The sequence below is a fragment of the Pocillopora damicornis genome, chromosome 3 (assembly GCF_964200805.1).
Source record: "Pocillopora damicornis chromosome 3, jaPocDami1.2, whole genome shotgun sequence".
In the NCBI taxonomy this organism is placed as follows: Eukaryota; Metazoa; Cnidaria; class Anthozoa; order Scleractinia; family Pocilloporidae; genus Pocillopora; species Pocillopora damicornis.
In genome coordinates this window covers 24,060,701-24,083,039 of record NC_142672.1, presented here as the reverse complement: position 1 = coordinate 24,083,039, position 22,339 = coordinate 24,060,701, and the positions used below count along the sequence as shown (strand labels likewise).

At 37.9% G+C, this 22,339-nt stretch overlaps 3 protein-coding genes across 4 annotated transcripts; all 3 read right to left on the bottom strand.

The window, feature by feature from the left end:
• Nucleotides 1-321: 321 nt before the first annotated feature.
• Nucleotides 322-16,596, bottom strand: LOC113683169 (dnaJ homolog subfamily C member 5). 2 transcript variants are annotated; one of them, XM_027200381.2, is made up of 6 exons: nucleotides 16,402-16,596; nucleotides 9,975-10,056; nucleotides 7,705-7,761; nucleotides 6,827-6,937; nucleotides 2,984-3,025; nucleotides 322-2,494 (listed from the first exon to the last, which is right to left on the bottom strand). In XM_027200381.2, the coding sequence occupies exons 1-6, from the start codon at nucleotides 16,428-16,430 to the stop codon at nucleotides 2,216-2,218; spliced, it is 600 nt and encodes a 199-aa protein (XP_027056182.1). In that variant the 5' UTR covers nucleotides 16,431-16,596; the 3' UTR covers nucleotides 322-2,215. The 2 variants fall into 2 exon arrangements, with proteins under 2 accessions (XP_027056182.1, XP_027056181.1); XM_027200380.2 differs by lacking the exon at nucleotides 16,402-16,596 and adding an exon at nucleotides 12,442-12,600.
• On the bottom strand, nucleotides 3,777-5,606 carry LOC113683167 (uncharacterized). The gene has a single exon (XM_027200379.2). The coding sequence runs from the start codon at nucleotides 5,445-5,447 to the stop codon at nucleotides 4,125-4,127; it is 1,323 nt and encodes a 440-aa protein (XP_027056180.2). The 5' UTR covers nucleotides 5,448-5,606; the 3' UTR covers nucleotides 3,777-4,124.
• Nucleotides 16,597-19,221: 2,625 nt separating the features above from the next.
• Nucleotides 19,222-21,313, bottom strand: LOC113683166 (uncharacterized). The gene is given in 2 exon segments (XM_027200378.2): nucleotides 19,222-20,255; nucleotides 20,258-21,313. Coding segments are annotated over 2 exon segments (1,950 nt in total). The 3' UTR covers nucleotides 19,222-19,361.
• Nucleotides 21,314-22,339: the final 1,026 nt, after the last annotated feature.

Sequence of the window (22,339 nt, the reverse complement as noted above, 5' to 3'; positions counted from 1 at the left end):
GGGCAGGTCTTGCTCGTCTATTGAACTCTGTTGCAGTTTAGAGAACGTGAGTATATTTAGTTTACGTACACTGCCGATCCACCTTTCTTTGTCTAAAAATAAAGGCAAAACTGGGTCTGATCAAAGTAACGGACGAGACTACTTAGAACCTCTTCTCTGAGTCTGACTTCTCAGGACTGGCTGACTAAGGAATGTAAAGTCGCCAGTAGGGGAAAATGAATGATCAATCAGGCCTCTTACAGATGTCACATCAGTTTTGCTATCTAAGGCAGAATTCGTACACGTGAAATATGTCTGGGCAATTATGAGTCAAACCATCCAAATTTTCGCACCTTTATTTGCGAAATTCTTCATCACAATTACTGAAATAACTTATTATACAACCTAAACGGAATTCTTAATTGACAACTTGAAACATATGAATATATAATGTTCGCCTGTCGAAGAAACTCTCTGTGAGAACTTGCCTCGTTGAAACGGAGATTTCAAAATTAAAGGTTGACAGGCAGAACGAAAGATATCCAGTTACGGTGACACTAAACCCTGTGAGAAAAAATACAAACGCAGACAATTAAGAGAAAAAAAGCCAAAAAAAGAGAATGGCTTCCACTTTTTTTTGTGATTAAGAGGAAAAGTTGCGTAACAAAACCTACACTAGATATGGCAGGTAAGTAACGCTCTTGAGTTTTTAATATCGCCGTGTTTTTCTCAGGTTTCTATCATACCGTGGTGAAAAATCTCGTTCGAAACAAGTCTCAATGGAGAGAGAAAAACAAAGAGGAGACTAAGAGCTGTTAGATTCGGAAATTAAAATCAAGGTATCGTAATCAAAGCTTAAATGAGTAGCCACCTTTAAGTGAGCTGTGTACTGCAAGAACCAAAGATTCTTTCGTGTATCAGTATCCGTCTAATGCTCCTTTGTTATTTAACCGAAAAAAATATCAATTTCATATCTGATACAACTTAATAAAGTTATTTGTTTAAGTAAAGGTAAATATCACCTATTATTCAACGAAAATGGCCTGAACAACCACTCAACTTCTAATGAAAATGATATAACTAACAGTTACCAGCGACACATTTTGGAAAAAACCGCTATCAAACAAGTTCCCTCACAATTTGCTGACCAGTCATGTCGAAGGTCAACCGACATGCATCATAACTATAGTTAAGGTTTCTAAACTACAAACTGAAAAATTATAAATCGCTTCGTCCTTACGAACTTCAGCATCCATACAAGAGGCTACCAAAAGGTAATACCGATTAGGACCCATTCATAGAACCAGATGAAATGGGAAAACAAAAAAAGAAAAAATATAACACGCGTCTATAAGTGGGAAGATATGAATTCCCTTACGATATGAGAAAATTAACCATAAGATGTTACCACAGTCACACGATTTGTCTTAATCCTTTAACTCCCAGATCAAATTTGTAATTCTCCTTACTATCAGCCATACAATTCTTGTAATGCTAGTTCTGGGAATTGGATCAACTCATTATCCCCAAATGGAAAATTTTCTTTAATCTCATCATTTATCTGGTTAATATTGTATTGATATTGTAAGGAGAAATTCTGTCTTGGTCACTCATGGGAGTTAACGGGTTAAGCAGCCACTCCCTACTCCCACACGCAAAGTTGGATTTCCTGCAAGCCAAACTTCCAAACTTGGTCATTCCATCCGTCATTACTTCATAAACAATTCATTTAATTATTTATCTAGAGAGATAAGGTCATTACCAATTTAGACAGGAAAAAAAATCACAAGTAGTATTGTCAACGTAAAAATAGAAAAGACTTGAACTACCCTTCACAATATGTTTAATATTACATTATCATAACGCGGATTCAACAGGATTGAAAAAAAGAACCTTCACAACATTGACCTTTCTTCCCATAGCTGAAAAAAGTTAAGCTAACAATTCATGCAAACGACGCGTGCTGGCAGCCATATTGAATAACCGAAGAGCGCCTTCCAGTCGCCTAAGCTATCTCAATTCAGAGCTGTTAGCTTAAGATCTCAGAAGCCTATCCATACCCTTTGCTACGATTTATCCTTCTGAATCTAGAAATATTTTATATCTTTAACCCTCTCGTCACCTAGAACATGTTGCCTTCATTGTACAAGCCTTCAAGTATCCAACATGGCCGCCAGCAAAAAAAAAATATATACTCTACCCACCCCACTCCCTTTGAACACTAATGCTACGTCATTCACGACGAAGGCATGGGGATAGCGGAATTCGCTGTACTGTTGCTGGCCGCGCTGTCAACACCAGGTGATTTGGGGGGTTGCTCGCTGCTTGTGTCATTTCCGTTACTACCGGGCTGCTTCGTTATCGGATCCTCCTCATCTTTAACGTCGTCAAATTCGAAATCCTCCCACTGCTCGTCTGGAACTGGCTTGCACTTTCCGCAACAGAAATTACAACAGAAGAAGCAGCAACAGCAGAAGTAACAGCAAGTTATGATTCCGCAGAACATGAACAGCGCCTGTTCAAATAAACGCGTGCGCGCAGGATTAGCGATGTCATATGGTCGACTCGTCACCACATCAACAAGATAAATTATCATGTGCGCTCGATAAAAAGAACAGAATTTCAAAAGACATGGCATTGTAGAGCAAGTACAAACAGTAGCCTTACTGAAAATATCCGAAACAGAAAAAAAAAAAAAAAATAAAATAAAATAAGTGCTCTACCACGGCCATTCATTATAAATGTAATGATCTTCATTATCCTTCAAAATCTTTTTTGACATGACCTAAACAACTACCAACTAATTACACTGAAACTGTTCGTACTCTGACACAAAGCTTTACGCCACAAAAACGCATTCACATTTCGACCCTACACATGACTAAAAAGCGTTCAAAGGCACTTGCATTCGATGAAATCAACTTTGAAAGCTTCTTTGTTTTCTGGATAGAAACAAAAACCTGCACGATTTCCTGTTTACCATCGGTTGTTAAAGTGAACTTACTTTACACCAGCCACTGTTGAGCCTGAAGTACAATTTGACATTCTGCGGATAAAAACGAGAAGAAAGTTAGCAGCATAATTCCGACTGACTTCTTTTCTCTCTTGAATAAGTAATTAAGAGACCCTCTAGATTCTAAAGGAATCATCTCAAGGTTGAAGCCTTGTAAAAGTCAAAGAGAACAGGCACGAACTAGCTAAGGCTGTATCAGGTTGTCGTCACCGTCCTTTCAAGACTTTCTCAAACCCAGTAGAAGGTTGTGGGACGAAGAAGGAAAGCAATTTAAGGTTGTTAATGACTGATTCGTCAGGCTTTGTTCGTGGGAACTCATCCAAAGGTTGCCTTAAGAACAAATGGTGCAAATGAAACCAATTTAGAAATCAGCAAATGAGTGGGCGATATTCCCTTTACTGTAATAGCGACATTAGAGGAAATATTGCGCTTTTCGATTGAGTTTCGTAAAAGCAAAACCCAGGTATTCACAAAAGCCAAATAGAAGTGAGGAAAATACCATTTGGAGCCAATAAGAGCTCAAATTAAAAAAAAAACCCAACCCCCTAAAGCGCGGGAAAACGCGGGCCGCCAAGTCGTTATTGGTTTTAGATTTGCATTTGATTGATTGATTGAGTGACCAGTAGGAGTTTTCTGGGCCAATCATAGCGTGAATTGGATTCACCCTGATGAGACAAGATGAAAACCGGATTCCTTTAACGCTCAATTGAAAATTGCTCCAAGTTTCTTTCGATATCGCACAACTCTTTCGCTGGAGAGGTTAGAAAGACAAAAATGAAATCTAATGAATTTAGTTATTCATTTCTATCATTTATCTTCTCTATGTCTCATTACTATTGCACTAGATACATCAAAAGTAGCCTGCTAGTTTAATGTGCAATGTAAAAAAAAAGGGTTAAATGAACTGAATCTATTCAAGAGACATTCTACAGAAGTTGTACACACGCTTCACCCCTCTGAATATTGAGAACATCAATCTGTAAAACTCTGTACGCAAGGTAATCTACATCTAACATTTCAAAATTTCCTTGTCGCAAAAATGAAAATTGTGAATTTTAAAGAGTTACTCCTTATCAGTCAATTAATATTTCATGACATATTTTTTTCAAAATAAGAAGCTAATGGACCTGAATCAGATCGAAAGATCTTCAGGCGATTTTTCCACAAACTGTTCTAGCTCGTTCGAAATTTCACCCACAACCGAAGCGTTGACTACCTTTAAAGCACCAGGCTTTTCAGAAAACTTAGTCTCGACTCTTTCTTTAAACTTTTGGTCAACAATGGTACCATCGATATCCAAAACCTCAAGCGCGGTTAAAGACGAGCCGCTTTGAGATAAGACATCAATGAACGCATACGCTCCCGAGTTTCGGATCAAATTCTGACCAATGCGAAGAATTTTCAAATTTGAGTTATTAACAACCCCCTTGGCAAGGAAGCTGGCTGCTTTGGCTGTGAATAGATTTCCACAGGCTGAAATTTCAATTAGGCTTTCGTTGTCAGCGATTATTTCGCCAAGAATTTCAGCTCCAACGTCGTACAAGTAATTCCACGAAATGTTCAAAGCCCGAAGCGATTGCGTACATCGAAGACCGGGCATCAAGGCTTGTAAGCCAGTTACTTCAAGCTGATTTGAGTTGAGGGAAAGCTTTTCGAGAATAAAATGACTCTTTAAGACTCGAGACATACGTTCAGCGAATTGATCGCATAGAATATTACGAGATAAGTCCAGCTCTTTTAAGATAATTTCGCCGCAGAGGAATTCAAGAAACACTTCCATGTCTTGATCTGTTAGGTCGTTTCTCGAGAGATTCAACTTTTCCAGAGTTCGATTTTTTCTGAGCATCTCTCCAATACTGGAGACTGCGTTTCGCCCGAGCATATTTCCGGACAAATCCAGCTCCTTAACAGAAAAGTTCCCGAGCAATCCTTCTGCAATGGCCCTGCCCCCTTCGTTTCCAAGGCGGTTGTTTGCGAGAAACAAACTCACAACAGTCGAAGAAGAGAGAAGCTCCGTGGCAATTTCATATGCCCTTATCGGGCCCAGCACCCATCCGTTCAGGTCCAGCTCTTTATCAAATCGATGTTGTTTAAAGTACTCGAATGGGTTTGATCTTCCTTTCTCGGCGTCCATTACAGTAGCGATAACTTTAGTTTCATTTTCAATTTCTTTTTCTCGGCTTCCATTTGAAGTTGAATTCTCCGTAAAATCTTTCTGCGAGTGTCTCTTCTTCGAATCTTTTTCCATCTTGAGGGAATTTTCGGCGTCGAAAACTCTGCTCTGCGCTCCAAAAAGCAACCGAGAATGGCTTGTTACTTTGGGAGAATCGTAAACTGTTTGCACATTCCGCAATTCAGAATCTTCCGTAGCATTCACTTGAAGCCGATTCCAACGCCAAAACAAAGAACTTTTATTATCAGCTGGAGTGCTTTCTTTTTTTTTAGGAAAGGACATCTTCAAAATAAATCAGCTCTTTTCCTTTCAATTATCACCTAATTGACACTAATTCTTGTACATTGCACGAATGGGGCCCTCTCTCAGTGTGAAAACAAGTTTACCTCTTTTCTCAGTGTAACCAAGGTGTAACTTCCCTTCAAAATGTTTAGCTTTGAAAACAATGGACTCAGCCTCTTCCCCTTCTCTTTGAAGACCAAATACTATAACATTGATTGGTCTGATTCTTGAATGAATAATTGAAAATGATTACGAGTAGGTTATGAAAATCTCTCATGCTAAATTAATAATTTTTCGGGCTGGACTTTGATACAAAAAAATTTACAGAGGGAGGAAAACTGGAAAAAAATAATTCATATGGCAAGAAGACAGTAGGCATGAAAACCAAGCAAAATACGACCCTTACTATTTTATTCCTTGTAAAAAACTTTTCAGCGATAATTCCCTTGAAAAAATTATTTGTAATTCCCTTCAACTATGCCAGGCGAAGCTTCAGTAACGAAAGAATACATGTATTTCTGAATTGCAGTATACTTCCGTGCAATTGAATGTAAAGAAAAAAAACATGAAAACAAAAACATGAAAATATCAGGCAAAGGACAGACTGCTTCGTTCGACTGCTTCGTTCGTTTGCACATTAACTATCAAGACTATCTCAACTTTTCTTTCATATCCCTGAGGACTTAAATATTAAATGCGGTACCGGAAGGTTTACAAGAACACTATCATCGTGGAGTGTTTTTTCCTTAGTGGGAAAAAGACACTTTGCATGTTGAAATAATTTTTTAAATTTTACTACATGTATCCTCCACCAAATGTCACCAATACCATTTTCAAATAGCTCCATACCGGGGAACGGGTTGGGAAAAGGGCGTTAAACTTTAATAAAAGACATTTAATCTGTCCCGTGATAACTAATCAATTCTGCTTATCCTTCAATACACTGTTAAAGAAACATGTTTCTTAGCGAGAGAAGAATTTGCTCACAGGTCACCAGGGTAAAAGGTTTATATCAGAGATATTGTTCATGTACTGAGAAGCCTATGTTGTGGAAATCTCTATTTATTATGATACAGATCACACCAATTTACAATGAGAGAGGCATAGTACTTGGCATCATGTAGAGGTGAATGTTGTGGAACAAAAGGTCTTTTAAATGAAATGATGTCTTGTGATGTTACTGGGAGTTTTTTGGGGTTTGATAATGCTTTCAATAAACATGTAAACACGGCTTTCCATGATGGGATGTTATTTCTAAAATAGTCTTTCAAACCCCAAACAATTGGGAAAATTTCAAAAAAATCTCTGTAACAAAAACACGCAGTTGCACAAATATTGCTTCATTCAATAGAAAAAAAAATCAATAAATTTGATCTTACCTCTTCTCCAAATTGTTCAGCTATATAGAGACCCATAGAGCCATACTTGTCATAAATTTCCCTTTTACTGGGATCAGCTAATATACTATGTGCGTGATTGACTTCCTTAAACTGAAAAAGAACAAACATTTGCATAAAGTCAGAAAAAAGAATTATTCTTAGAGTTTGTTTTAATGAAGGATCACTGTGGCAACGTCACAACATTAAAAGGCTTCTGACTGAGTGTGAGGCACAGAATATGCACGGAATATGCATAATTTGTTCAAACATGCTGGATCATTAAAACTCCCCAAAACCTGCATCAATTAATTGACCCTTTGACCCCTCGCAGTGACCAGCACAACTTCTCCTTATAATATCGCCCCTGAATCACTCATTCATGTCATGAGAATAAAGAAAATGATCACCAACTAAAGAAACTCTTAGTTGCTAAACAAATTCTCCTTGTCAGCACCTTAGAAAATGTATGGAGAACAGTACAGAGAAAATGCAAACTGATGTTAGGGTGTAGAGGGTTAACATTCTTACTAGTGATGTGTGCTTAGAGCCAATATTTGTAACATCCTGGTGGATTTTTGGACTGTTTCCTTTGTTATCATCACAGCTTCATCAACTGTGTTAGAAAAATGTGTTGTTGTTCTTGCTTGCTACGCATTTTCGTGGGAATTTGGACAAGTTATGGAGACATACATAAAATCCTTGATGGCTCCTAATGCATTTTGGGTCATATCTGTTTCAGTGGTGTCTCCCTTCAGAAAGTCCCTTAAGCTAAAATTTCTGTCAATAACAAGAAGGCCAAATTCTAAGAGTTTCAGAGTTTTCTAAGACCCATGTTAGTATGAACATTTCCTTTTTCTCCCAAGCAAAGATTGACTTACTTTTTCTGTAGCTTCAGGATTATTAGGATTTTTATCAGGATGGTGCTTCAGTGCCATCTAATAAAACAAAAACAGTTTTTTGATTAACATCTGATATTGTTGTAACACTATAATTGTGATTACACTTATATATTACATTAATAAAGATAGCCATTAAGATGGTACATGTATATCATAAATTCCACTATTTTGATTGTTTGACAGGCCAACACACCTGACCTCATAACCACAGACTTTTCCATGAAAAAAAAAACAAAAACAAAAAAACAAAAAAACACATATTCTGCAAATTATTTGGATATTTTCTTGAAAGTCGTTGAAAACACATTTACTTCATTTATATTGAGATTTACAGATGGGAAAAAAAACATGCACAAGATTTGTACAAAAATACCAAACCAATTATGACTGTGAAAAGTACATCATTCCCTTAATCAAACACATGAATGATAGTTTTTCAAAAGGAGGGCAACAAGCACTTGATTTTCTGTAACAGCAAAATAAAAGAGGAAGTGCTAAGATTTGCTGAAATATGAATTACCTTTTTCTCTTTTAAGAGACTTTTAAGTTAAGTCTTGCCATCAGCAAATTAGCGTGAAAACAAATAACAAAATTTTAAATTTATAGTTGTAAACAGACTGAATATCATGTTACAGAGCAGATTTGGCAGTGTTCTTAAAAATATTTGCTCTTGCACTTAAAGGGCTTCTAATCTTTGAAGTGGCTTAGTCAGTAAGAAAAAAAAATATCATTATGTATGAAATAAAAACATCATGCTATGGAAAATGCTTAACAATTTTTATCCACATGTTGCAATGAATAAAAAACTCACTTGTTAGCTGCCCTCATTTGTTAGTTCTTTGATGCATCACAACTCTTGAATAAAATTTGTTTGTGCACACTTTCCATGAAAAAATCCCTTTATATTACACATGCAAATTTGATAGGTGATACCAGCCTTGTTGGCTATCTGCCATCTCATATGCAATGTAGGTAACTGTTTACAGTGTGTATTTATGGGAGAATGCACAAAATACAAGCTTGCTATACCCTAATAGTGATGGAGTCAGACTAGTAGACAGTGAGCCTACAACTCAACCACATAATTCTAAGATAATGAATGATGTCTTTAAAAGACAAAAAGGCAGAAAACTAATTAACAAATCTGCTGGCCATTAATGTGATACACACAGAATGACATACAAAGAGCAATTACTGGATGAGGTTGAGCATGATATCATGAATTATCAATGCGGAGGTCTGAGTTACACAGTCACAAGATTTGATAATTAATGATATCATGTAAAAACTTAATTCAATACAGCAATTTTTTTATTACACATTTTTCTAAACAATCTGCAAAAGAAGACACTTCTCTCTAGCTTTGCAAAAGTTTGAGAACACCACATAAAAAAGGGGCTCGCAAACTAGGAATAGTTTGAACTCCACATGATAACTCAATATCTGCTGAAGACATTGGGTTATCATCTCAACTTCACACATTATTGTATATTGACTGTATGCTCTCAGGCAATCAGAAGGTTTATAGTAAGTCTAATGCATTTAGTAGTAGGGTGGCATATCAATACTTATAAATGTAAATCTCAGAACAGAAGGCTACAACCAACAATTACAGGACCAAATAATTCTGAGTAATTTTATGCCTAAAATTAATCACAAATTATCCATGCATGATGCATCAGCAACAGAGTCACAGTTTTAACAGTGTGTTCTGAAAGAAACCGTGATGTGAGTGTATACATATCAATAAAAAGAGTTCACATCTGATTTGAAGACTAAAAAAAGTGTTTCTGAACAACACATAAGTCAGAAAAGTTCTCTGTTAAAAGAGCTCAAAGCAATGTGACCCCCAACATAAAATTTCACACAATCATCTAGTTTCAGGGTAAATACCAAAATTTCAAATAATTTCGAGCAGTTTGCTGAATGCTCAAAGTTCAAAAATTTACAGTTGTGCAGGTCTTATATCTTTCACAAGCAGCCAATAAGTTATTTATCCTTATAACATAAAAATGCTGTCAACCACAAAGATGACAAAAATATAGAAAACTTCTGACTGAGGACCAAATTCTCAAAGAACAATTTCTAAGAAATGCATTTCACAAAAGAGAAGTGATACTGAGATGTTAGGACAATAAGGGCTGAATGTTTGAAGGAAAAGAAAAAATCATGTATGGACTTCAATTTCCATTTGAACCATTTGCCCACATTACAATCACATGACAAGTTTACAAGTTTACAAGTCTCACCTTCCTATACGCTTTCTTAATTTCTTCTTGTGTTGCACTTTTGTCAACTCCAAGAACATCATAGAGTGAAGCCCCGTCTTTTCTGAAATAACAAAATGGTAACAAGACTAAGAATTTTGCTATGCCTGAATTCTTTCCAAATAATTTGGTAAACAAACCCTTGAATGAGCATCAGAGCGCAGAATCTGAAGGTCTGAGGTTTGATTCCTCATGGGGACCCAGAATTTTTTCTTTGTCCCACGCGCATGACAAGACAAAAAGAAATAACATATTTGTCTTAACCCTGAATCTTGTCAACTACTTCCAGAGAAAATGCTCAGGTACATGTCCAAATCAGACTCTCAAATTGCAGCAAGAAAAAATTTAACGGCGGTTTAAATCATGTTGATTGTATGAATTGTTTCACTTATGGCATTTAGCCAAGATATTTATGAGACAGTGAAAACCCTCCGAAAGGCAAAAAAAAAAAAAAAAGATAAGGTAAAAACACAGACAAAACATCATTTGTCTTGGAGTTTGCTAACTCCAAAAATGTTGTACCTTAATTAAATATTTGGATCACCAAAATTCATAGAGAAATATTCAGGATAATGTAAAGGAATACATGGTACGAATAAAGTCATGACTGACTTAAAAGCTTCCTGCTTATGGACATGTATAAGTATAAAAAACTGGTTAACATATAATACAAATAGTTATCATTCTTCAAAATTAAAAATAACTAGATGACATCATTGCAGAGATCTGCATCAAAAATTGACTGCATCACAAGACTAAATAAACCACATCATTGCCCATAATAAACTGGTGGCCCTGCAGTGAAGCTTCATATCTATCATGCTCTTTTGGCCATATTTTGGCTGCTAATAAAATTAACATACACAATTTCTCTGTCTTTCCCAAATAAAATTTATGCAAATACAATTCTTCTTATTTAAACATACAGAGGTTGACAGTTTAAACTAATGCAAGATGACTCTCTAATATTCAGGAAATCAATAGTAAGATCATGAACATAATACAACTGCTAAAAACTGAAAGATTACGTGACAGGATTCAAGTTAAGCAGCAATTTTCTAAAACATTAAGGTTCAAATAGAATCCACTTACTCTTTCAGCATAACATAATTGATTTCTACTTCCCCCCTGTAAAAAAACCTGACCAAGTTTGATTACATTGTTGCTGAAACATTACCTTAATACATCCCATTGCCTCAGATCTATTTAACTTGTGAAAATGAAATTTAAGTTCCCTGTTCAGGATCATCATGGTAAAACTACTATTTGACTAAAGATACCAGCAGATATTTTAAAAGGATGTAGTTGCAATAGCCTTTGTTGGTTGTTATGTTGCCTATTCATGGTTATTCCTGTCTTAATGTGTTTTTTCCATCACCCCCGAGTTCAACTTTTAAAAAGTTAGCAAAAGGGCAAGTACTTAAGAATTATTTTAAGCTGTGATGTTCATCATTACAATAACACCTCAAATTCAGTGGAAAGTTTTTCAAACTAGGATCTTAATTAAAATAACGAAAACTTGATATTAGTTTATTTATCAAATCATTTTTGTTTACATCAAGAAACCCGACTCGAAACAGCTATTTACATATTTTCACGGTTCATGCGTTGGAACTTCTGAACTGATGGGAATTCTTTCCCCGAAAGTGTAACAATCTGTCTGTCAGTTTCTTAAAAATCACAATTTTCTTGGAACAATTAACAAGTAATTCAGCAGATCACATGACTAATTTTGTAAGCGACAAGATGTTAACACCATTCTGCAAACTGCGCTTTCAGAAACAGAGCATCCACTCAATTCGATTCCCCAGCAAGCGAAGGTAAAATGTGTGCGAAACCTAACTTACACAGTTAAGAAAAAGAAGCCTGACTTAACATGAATCGAGTACATTTTGCCTATTTCATTTGCTTCGATCGAAAAACATGGAAATTTGTGATAAACTTCGACAGTTGCGGGTACAAAAATCAATGCAATTATTATTTGTAGTCACGCCTAGGAGATATTGAAATCAGACGAGCCGTTATGTACAAACTCACAAAACACTTATCCCACCGGTTACACATGAAGCTACTGCAATCTTACAACAACGACGAAGCCATACTAAATAATAACAATCATCGTTTACGTGTGACAAATAGCTAAACAATCAACTGATGAACTTCCATTTCCTTTCGGATCAAAGGTTCGAAGTAGAAATTGTAAAAACGTATTTGTATTAAACAACCGCAAACCGATCCTGAACGTGCCAACAATAACCGACTAACCAAAGAACACAAGACTGAAACGAAACAAGGAAACCTTGAAAGTATCAACGTAAATTGGAGTCTTTCGATGAAACTGCGTTGAATCCTTACAAAGATTTGCACGCGGTATTTTTCGGTACGCTGTTGACATATTCAGGTTCTTTAAAAAGCCACACAAACTACAATTTAAACACAAAATGCTTACGCAAGAGCATGGTCCTGTCCTTCTCCTTTACTTTCGCCATTGACACCAGAATGCGGTGCCATTATACTGGCGAAACCGAGCGAATTTGGTAGTTAAGAAGATGCTACACCGTACACCATTACATTTCAACCAAGCACTCGCTCCCGCAAATCGTGACGTCACACACGGGTCATTCCCGAAACACCATGGTCACGTGACCAATTTAATTCGAGTAGCTCAGGGCATCAATAATGACATGGAACGAAGGATAAAGATTTCATGATGAATGAGTTAGCCTTCCTTATCACCAAAAAGATTCTATACCAATTGATTGTACAAATACGTCTTGGGCAAGGCCCTATATGAAACTATGGGCGGTGAAAAAATGATACTTTTGATATACTAACGCCATCATGACACCACCGCCTCTCTTGTTAAAATCTATTCCGGTGTACATTCAAGAGCTTAAAGACCCATGAAAAGTTAGCTCTCTGGGAAATTTCAGAGATCAATTATTCATCACTACTACCGAAAGAAAAAAAGTAAACTTTAATGAATCCTACATGGTATCTTAAACCCTTGTCCTCCTAAAAGAAAAAGAAAAGAAAAAAAAAAACCAAGAAATCAAATCAACAAAGAAACCTTCGTCATGGGTGTTGGGTTCCCCAAACTGAGAAAAATTTACTGGGCGCCTAGATCTCGATATTTTGATTCAGTAACCATGTAATTGCATTTTTATCATATTATCCTGTGAAAAATAACGTTTATCTACAAGTGGCGTCATTCATAACAATGCAGTAGTATTTAAGTTCATTTGCATCGGTAATAAGTCGCTCAAATGGGTGAAAGAGTCCGACGTAATCTCTTTTTATGAACCTCAAAAGCCAATAAAGGGAAGCGTAGATCAACATTCATGAGTCATACTCTCAAAGAGACTTTTTCCCTTCGTCATTTACCGCTGGAAAAATTGTGATTGTTACCCTTGGCATTAAAATTTTAGAAAAGGATGCCACTTTATTGGAGCAGTAATCTCTCTTTGAAGTCTTTTTTTTTTTTATTGAATCTTCAAATTCGTCAGAACAGTTATCTATCATTTACTGCAAATGCACTTACTTCATCCCTTAGTATTCTAAGCTGAAAACACTCTTCACGGTGCTCTTGACATATTATTGGTGAGCCCTTAAGTGCTGGTTTAGATCCCCAGGTCGATAAAGTGTTCTAGAGCCTGCTATTACTGATTTATTATAGGTTAAATGGTATTCTGTATACAAGTAGAAAAGAGAACCTCAGTTTCCAGTTTTAATAAATCTGGGTATCCTACATTTAGGCATCGGAAAACGTGACAAGAAGTCATGAATGATTGTTGTAATAGACATCAGCGCGCGCAGACTGGAACGTAGAAAACTATGCTAATCAATTATTTAATCGTGATAAAAAATCGTCACTAAGAGGTTGAAAAGGGATTTAAGTGGTTAATTGACAGCGTAATGGACCGACAACAATGAAGATTTTATATCAAGAATTTGCGATTACTTATCTGCCTTCCTTCGACTTTTGACCCAAAGTTTGGATAATTTAAAAAAAAAAATTGTATGGGTTACCAGAGACTTCTCGCTTGTTCATGGCAAACTAAATCACCTGCGCTGATTTGGTGGAGAACCTACTTACTTTCAGGAGGCCATTGGACTTTGCGGATCACTGAAGGTTTGAATTTACATCCATTTTTTCTTTAGCTGTAACATTTGCAGATCTAATGGGTCTTTGCAATTGCTTATGCGATGTTCAGTTTCAACGTGAAACCAGGCCGAACTTAGGCGTAGCGCTTGTGAATTGTATACTATGCCAGATTAGGTAAACGAAAGAAGTGAAAAAAAATTCAAAATTTCATGTGTCCATTTCAGGCTAGCTGATCACACGAGCCGCTAAAACACATTGCTCCTATTTTGATCTGCGGTTTGAAAAAAGCTTTTTTGTTCATAGGTGAACTATGAGTATTCAAACAGATAAAGCCACTCTTTTTAATATTTAATACAACAAGGTAACAAAGATTCGTCCGGGGTAAAATGCGACTGCTTAAACGTGAATGAGTTCGATAGGCAACGAATATCATTTGCACTTCGGTTCCGTTCAACGGGTATGGACCACATAAACAAACCTCTGATACAAGTCTTAGGTCTTTCGTGAACGCTTATACTATACAGGGTTCATTCAGCTTTAGGAAAACCAGCTTGTGCGATGACAAACTAGACATATTTCCGTTACGCTTAGAGGTTTGGTTTTACTAAGACCCAATCTCTTCCACACCCTTACCGACTCCTCTCCTCTTTCTCACGTCCAGAGCTGCCATCAATAACTGACCCTCCCTACCCTTGAGCCGTGGTTATGGTTTTTTTTCAGATTCAGTGGCAAACCAAATGTCTTTGCAAAATCTTACGGTACTGTTTCACGGCGCCTCTCGAACGTCACTCATTGCAGCTGAATCTATCTTTGGAGGTTTCCCCACTCTCCTGGTATTAACTTTGTTCTATCCTTAATGATCCGATATACTTCTCGGTGTCCGTGAGGGAAAAAATTTTTTTGCTATTATGATTGCACATGGTTCTATCCGCCGAACAGCCCATTGCCAGCAAGTTCTATGGTTTCACAGTTGCATGGAGAAATTTCGATACCTTAATTATTTGGCGCTGCAGCTGATCAATGTTTGCGGACGTACAACTAGAGAAAGCAAGCAAAATTTTCTGCTTGCATTTGAAGCTTTAAAATGCTGTGCAACGATCTGTGAATCCCTCTTTGATTAAAGGGAATCAAAGACAGCCGGTTTCCTTCGAAAAAATAAAACGTAACTTGATCAGATTTGACCTTAGACCGCGGAAAAGGAATTTTCAGACATAACGTGACATTGTTGGATTACTTTGTTTATTATAGTTTGTTGTCACTATTTGGTTGGGTTCATGTGAAAATCGGGCGTGCACAATCAGCGGAAATTGGAAGATCATGTCAGCTGATCCGAGTCATAAATCACTTTCGGTCGAACAGGCTGCATACATTTTCGACGTTTGATCAGATGGCTCGAAAACGTAATCTTGTATTTCTTTCCAGTTGATTAATCATGTAATTCTATTCACAACTCGTTATGTTTTCACAATGCTAAAAAAGTATGTTCAAAATTGTTTCAGGAATGGACTCAGTTAACTTGAAGATAGAAAACGCGATTTGCTGTTTGCGAGCTCAGTAATTACTTTGGCGACAGCGAGAAAAGAAAATGAAATATTCCAGCTAGGCCACAATAACAATTCTAATTCAACGCCTTATGTAATGCTAAATAAAAAGCACTGCTGTATTCGTATGTAACAATTCGCCTGCTAAAATGTTCGAGTAAAGTCTAGAAGCAACGATGGGCTTTAGAATAGCGGGTTTTCCTTCTCCAATCAATGCAGGAAGTACCAATCTGATCAATATTTAGTTTTGATTTATTCTGCTTTCTTGTCGCGCGGTAATATTTGCATATTATTGTTGCAGGCCAATCGTTTATGACGAAATTAGCCAAAGTCTTGTATATATTTGTGTTCAGAGTTTTTTTTCAACTTTGCAAGATTTCCTCCGATGCATAGCCGTATGTGACGTCATCCAGAGAAAACCATTTGAATCCAAACAAATGCGTTAAAACAGGTGATCTGAGATGTAATGGTAAACATGAGCATTTTGCTCGCTCTAAATGAAAAAAAAATGCTGAAAATATAATAATAGTTCTCCCCAAAGCTGAAGATAAGAGCGTCTCTGGCAGTGCTTCTTTCCGATCTTAAAGATATTTCACAGCCCGTGTCAGCGCCTAAAAGTGTTTCAAAAACTAAGCCAGGATGCGGTTCCGAGTTTCGATCGGTGTTAATAAGAAGTATATTCGTAATTTTGCGACATTATTCTCCTTGAACTTAATAGTGATCCCGACATGTTCGTCACACGGCAGAAATTAAGCCTTCTTACCTATCATCGTCCATCTTCTCGTATTCCATTCTCGCCAGTTATTGCTACGCAAGAGAACTGACAAAGTCGCAGATCTCGATGTCATGTCAAAACTCTCTACCCGCCATTTTCCCTCTATCGCTCGCACGAACGGTTAAGCCTCGCGCCACTGAGCATGCTCACTGCGGCCACTTCTGCGTCCATTTATGGTTTCCAATACCAGCTGTTCGTGCCGGGTTTTCGTAATGAAGAGAATCTTGTGAATAAAACACAACGAAGCACAAACACATTAAAGGAGAAACTGAGTTAATTACATTCAACACAGATTTGATCTGTTCAGTGACTCTGTATTTTTCGAAGCTGGCGCAGTTCGTATTTCCTCGCATAACCGGAAGATCATATTATACCATTACCTACACTCAACAGAATTGTCGATAAAAACAATGAAAACGAAATCGGAACAATTCATTGATTATTTAATAAAGAAAAAGAAATAAATTGCAGCTTTCACACTCTCGCCGAAGACAATAACATTGTTCTATAAAATTGTATGCAAAGGCAGATGCAAATTTTCTCTCCGCAAAATCGCAATTAAAAAAACTAAACAAATGTCTTTCCATCCCGGTTCCTTCGTTTTGAGAAAAACGATCCTAAAATGTGTTGTGTCACAATAAATTTTCATAATTTTCTGGTGAAATAACATGAATCTTTTTTTAATTTTCATAAAACCTTTTATTTTCAATAAAAATTATCGAGCAAACAAATTATGTAAGCCCATATTTTTTTTCGCCAAATATATAGAAATTTAAATTTATGTAACAGAGACGCTTGGGATTATTGTTTGTCTTGTACTAAAGTGGATAAAACATTTTGGGGTGAGTTTCCTCGCTAAGATGCATTTACCTGACACACGCGGTAAATTCATTAAATTTTCTGTTGTGGGTTTTGCTAACGTAAGTAGGTGGCAAGCTCGGCTACATTCTCAAATTCACGAGCTATTTTTAAATAAATACTTGGCCACCGATGAAGGCAAGATGAACTTTACGTCTCTCAATGTTTTATTTCTCATCACCAACGAGCGTCAGACTAAACAAACGGGTGGAAATTTGTCCCAAAAAATAGCATGATCGAGCTGGGAATTTCAAACTGTTTACGGTCGTAGCCCTCGAGAAATACCAAAGCAGATTGTATCTGTCGCGGTTACACACGACATAACCACACAATCTTGTGAAACTTGTGCTGGAGATTAAGTTCCTACAGAGTTTTTGCTTTGTCTCGATCGGTCGAGTAATCCTGGCATATAAAGCGAAAAAAAAATACGGATTGATAAAACGACCAGATCCAAAATGTTCACCTTTCCATGGTCATCAAACCAAAAAAAAAAAAGAAGGCTAGATTAAGATCGTTTTCTGTCGCTTGGTTGCTAAGAAATATCTGCGTATGTGTGTTTTTTTTTTAAAGATTTTAAAATTATCTTTACTTGTCACAGTCGAAGAAGAAACGACTCCCCTCTTTAACGAGAAAGGGAGAATTTTGTAGGAATTTAACACATACCCAGGTACCCAAGGGTTGTAAGACGATATAGAGCCCCTTTCCCTTCTCAAGAACTTTGGAGATGATTGTAGAGTGGATGTCTGCAGGAATCGAAATGGGATAATCTGCGCAGCACAGGAACAACCGGGCGCTGAGAACCAACGCAGGCAAGTGTTAGCATCGATAGCAGAAATGACTCTCCTCTGTGTAGACTCCCTATGCAGTGACTGCTCGGAAACTGTGTGGTGTCTTGGTGGTGAGTGGCTGTCCTGATTTGGTGCGGAAGGAGTGTAGAGAAAGAAAGAAAGTGGCAAGAAGTGGTAGAAGAACAGGGACCGTGCGAAGGGAGGGGCTGGGAGGATGGCTTAAGGCCCTCCCCCCTTTTTCGCAAAAATAACAACAAATTAAACAAAACATAATTTAACAAAAAAAGACGGAGCCAAAAATAGCCGCCCACTCAAAAACTTGCTACGCGGTCCCTGAAGAATGATTAGGAAAAGCTTAGTTTTAACAACAGCACTATCACTGACAGAGGCACGCGATACAACAGGCCGGATATAACTTTTGTTCTGAAAGATAAGTGCAAGCAAATGATCGAATACATGTTGTGCAAGATGGCCAGAATATTATGATCAGCGAGGCTTGCAAGACCAATCATGGTACATTGAGGAGCTTCCTTGGAAGTACAGCGTATGAACGAATTAAGAAACAGAGGGTTACGCTATATTGACCACAGACTTGCCAAACAAAGAAAGATAGAATGCAACGACTAGTTTTAGACTACCTGAACCTTCAGCCAAGAGGCCTGGAAGTTTAACATGAAGTCTTTGATATTCTCTGCTCCTTTCACGTAAACCTGACGTTTCCAGTAATTTTATCAACTAAAAGGAGCCGCCATTATCTAACAGACAGTAGTACATCAAATTAAAGGTAGATAACGTTATCAGTAGCTTGGTAAAGATTTTTCTTGTATACAGATTTCTCTTCCTTACTGGTTCAGCCACTTTTTTTGTGGGATTTAACTTAGTGTAAGGTAAATGGTTAGAAAGGAAAAATTAAAAATGAACCTTTCTGTGAAGCTTTAAAAATGTTCCTCTATCCTGGGTTCACTAAAACTTGCTTCGTACAGCTCGGCCGAGACCTTTTTCTTAACGTAGTAAACAGCGGGTTCTTAGCTCGTTTTGGAAAGTTGCACTATGAAAATTTACCATGCGGTGGTATGTACTATTTTTTTCAAAATTTAGAAAAATTGCATAAGGTTAAAGGTAAGGCATGGTTAAATTTTAAAAGAGGTGATGTCTAATTTTTAGTATCAACAAAATTAAAACCTCCAGGATTTATCTTATGTGGGGGCTAATTAACGACATTAGTACTGTTTGGTGTATCAATAGCATATCATATCGCTATCGAATCCCACGTGTCTCAGCTTTTGTCCTACAGTCCAAAACCTACAGCTCTTTGGTTTGAGAATTTTCTTTTTTGGATGAGAGGATCTTGGTCATTCTACCCATCTGCCCAGACACGTCTCCCTTGGCGTTCGGCAACCACCCATACATTGGCATCGGATCTTGCTCGGCTGAATAACTATCATCACGTTCTAGCGCACCTCTCTCGATAAGATCCTCTACGGACCGCTCAGCGGCGGTTGTAACTACGCTCATGTCTTGAGGAAATGCTACCTGCCCCATTGTAAACGGTCCCATGTAGTAGATAGGGGGCGCATGAGGATCCTTAGCCGCAGGTATGAGAGAAAAATTGTTCATGTCAATGAGAGCACTGGATGGACGGAAATACCTCGCTCCATCCCTTGATACCACATTTGGATGATTTTCATGCTTCTGGGACTTTAAAATGTTCCGAAAAGGAACCAAAATCTCGCTGACGAGCTTCCCTTCTTTCAGAGATTTCGTCAGTGGGGAAGGATCTTTCTCGAATGCACCCTTTTGACCAGTAGCATCTACTATCACATCACAGGCTTCAAAAGTTGTTTCTTCGTTTGATCTCCACGATACTTTGATGCCACATCTATCTTCCGCTTCGTCAATTTCGTAATCTTTGCCAATCCTTGTAACCTTCAGGTAGCCACCTTTCATTAGAGACAGGATCTTCTCAGCATTTTGAACTGGAAAAGGCCCAATTAGCAGATGGAGCTCGGTCTTAATTTCTTCAAACCTGATGCGATCCTCAGCTGAAAAGTAGTTAAAAGCCTCGTCAAATATTGCATAGGACTGATAGAAGACATTCTGAAGAAGAAGAGGTACGCCGCTAGTTAGACTATCTTTTGCCTCTTCCAGCTCACGGCTTAGTCTGTCGACGGGGTCAGTTGCTTGAAGCAGCTTTAGAGAGACAGCTTAGAGACAGCGTCCTCCAGCGACACTGTCTCCCAGTCGTCTGGAAAATGGGGGCGAAGGTGCGGAACTTCATCATAAATCCCTCTTTTTAGATGATACCAGAAGTCATCCAGAGGCAAAAATCCATCATTGGCTTCTATTATGGGAATAAACGAGGAAGGTGTTAAATACTTATGAGCAAAGATTTTGTTCACAACCACGCCCATGGTCTGTGGTAGCAATGCCTTCCGTCCATACATCGTCATCTTGAATTCCTCGGCTCCTTTAAAGGGAACAAACTTCAAGGTATTTCTGCCTCTTTGACGACTGGCATGGAATGATCCGTTCTTTTTGCTTAGCGTGAGTGCGGCGTCGATAGCTGATAAGGAGCATCCAAGTATTCCAATGTTCCCACCAAGCTGGCTCTTTTCTTGTATTTCCTTTGGTGGAAATGGCGAAGGAAGCCAGCGTGGAAAGTCAGGAAATCTGTTGTAGATCCAGTGGCTTGTGGTAAGAAATACATATTTGGCGAAGATTTTACTCTCCTTGTCAAAACAAAGCTTATATCCATAGCTCGTATCCAAATTGCCCATTGTTAGACGAACTGAAGTGACCTTTGTCTGTTTACGCACATCAACAATGAATCCCTTTTTCTTCAGTGCCACGACGAACTGTTTGAAACGGTCGCTTAGGTAGAGGCCCACCACAAATCTGGGAAATAGTTTATGCAGCCAGGCCGGGCTCTCAATCTTTTCAATTTCCAGACTGGCACGGTGCTCTGGAGAGAGTGAGCGAAGCCAAATTAAAAAATCGGATTGCTCAGAGAGCGGTATGTAGGTGGCTGTTATCTGTGTGCATCCACCTGCAATGTTAACGATGTGGTCGGGGATGGTCATGTTTTTGGCATATGGCATTCCCGGTCCTAATTCTTGGCTGGATTCCACTACAAGAATACGACACTCCTGTTGGTCTTTGGGTACCAAATGCAAGGACATCTGGCCTAGTACGGCTGTACCATAGGCACCGGCTCCAACCACTGCGATGTCGTACTCAGGACGAGATTCACTCATATCTGAAAGCCACAAGAAAATACATCCTTTGGAAGTTAATAATTATTAGTCGACAGAATGCTTCATAGAAAAAAAATTTGGAACGAGAGCTGCATGGTCTAAACGTCTGGTAGCACTCGAAGTCAGCTGGCTTTATTTTAGGACACAGTTTCGTTTTAGTTGGTGATTGAGGGTCGCCTGTAATTAGGCAGAGAAGTGCTCACTTGCTGAATCTATGTCAACTAAGATGTGGGGATTTGAGGTTGGGTAGCATATTGACCCAGATAGCTCTAATTTAAAGGACTTTAAGCTCATATGACGTATTTTAAAAACTGGATCGAGTAAATGACGTCGTAGGTTCTCTACCTGCATATTTCACCGATATTCAAAAGTTGGATATTTTCAGATCTACACGGAAATTCGAAATCGTAAAACACTATTTCCTCTTATTCATTTAATTTTATCTGTTATAATCCTTATAAACGAGAAGGAGGTAAGAATTTGATCAAAAAAAACATTACAAAACCTTAATGAAGGGGTAAGTTTCTAAAGAAACTGTAGTGCTGCGTCGATGGGATAGTATAGCAGGTAATTTAGTGTTCACAACTGAGTTGAAAACAAAAAAAAGCCACCGTAAAGGGTAAAAAAGCTGACGTTTCGAGCGTTAGCCCTTCGTCAGAGCGATTGGAGGAGTTGTAGGCTGTGTGTGGGTTTATATGCAGAAAGTGGAGCTACGCCATTGGTGGGAGTATGGTGACGAGAAAACAGGAATAAATTAGTTGAACGAAAAGCGCTCGTTGATTCCGTCGTGAAGGTGTTCTCGGAATCGGTCACCTAGTCGTCTTCCTGTTTCGCCGATGTATAACTTATTGCAGTAAGTGCAAGTTATGCAGTAAATAACATTGGCGGAGATACACGTAAAGTGATACGTACGTGATATATACGTTTTCAACTCAGTTGTTAACACTAAATTACCTGCATTACAAAACCTTACGATGTTCCGTGACTTGGAAACACACGCCAACATGCCTCTATCTTCGATTGCAT

Excerpts from the sequence above, each read along its gene's own strand:
- LOC113683167 (XM_027200379.2), bottom strand. The coding sequence starts at position 5,447 with ATGTCCTTTCCTAAAAAAAAAGAAAGCACTCCAGCTGATAATAAAAGT.
- LOC113683169 (XM_027200380.2), bottom strand. The coding sequence starts at position 12,503 with ATGGCACCGCATTCTGGTGTCAATGGCGAAAGTAAAGGAGAAGGACAG. Across the intron at positions 10,057-12,441 it reads GGACAGGACCATGCTCTTGC|AAAAGACGGGGCTTCACTCT; the intron begins GTAAGCATTTTG and ends TTGTTATTTCAG. Across the intron at positions 7,762-9,974 it reads TTAAGAAAGCGTATAGGAAG|ATGGCACTGAAGCACCATCC; the intron begins GTGAGACTTGTA and ends TTGTTTTATTAG.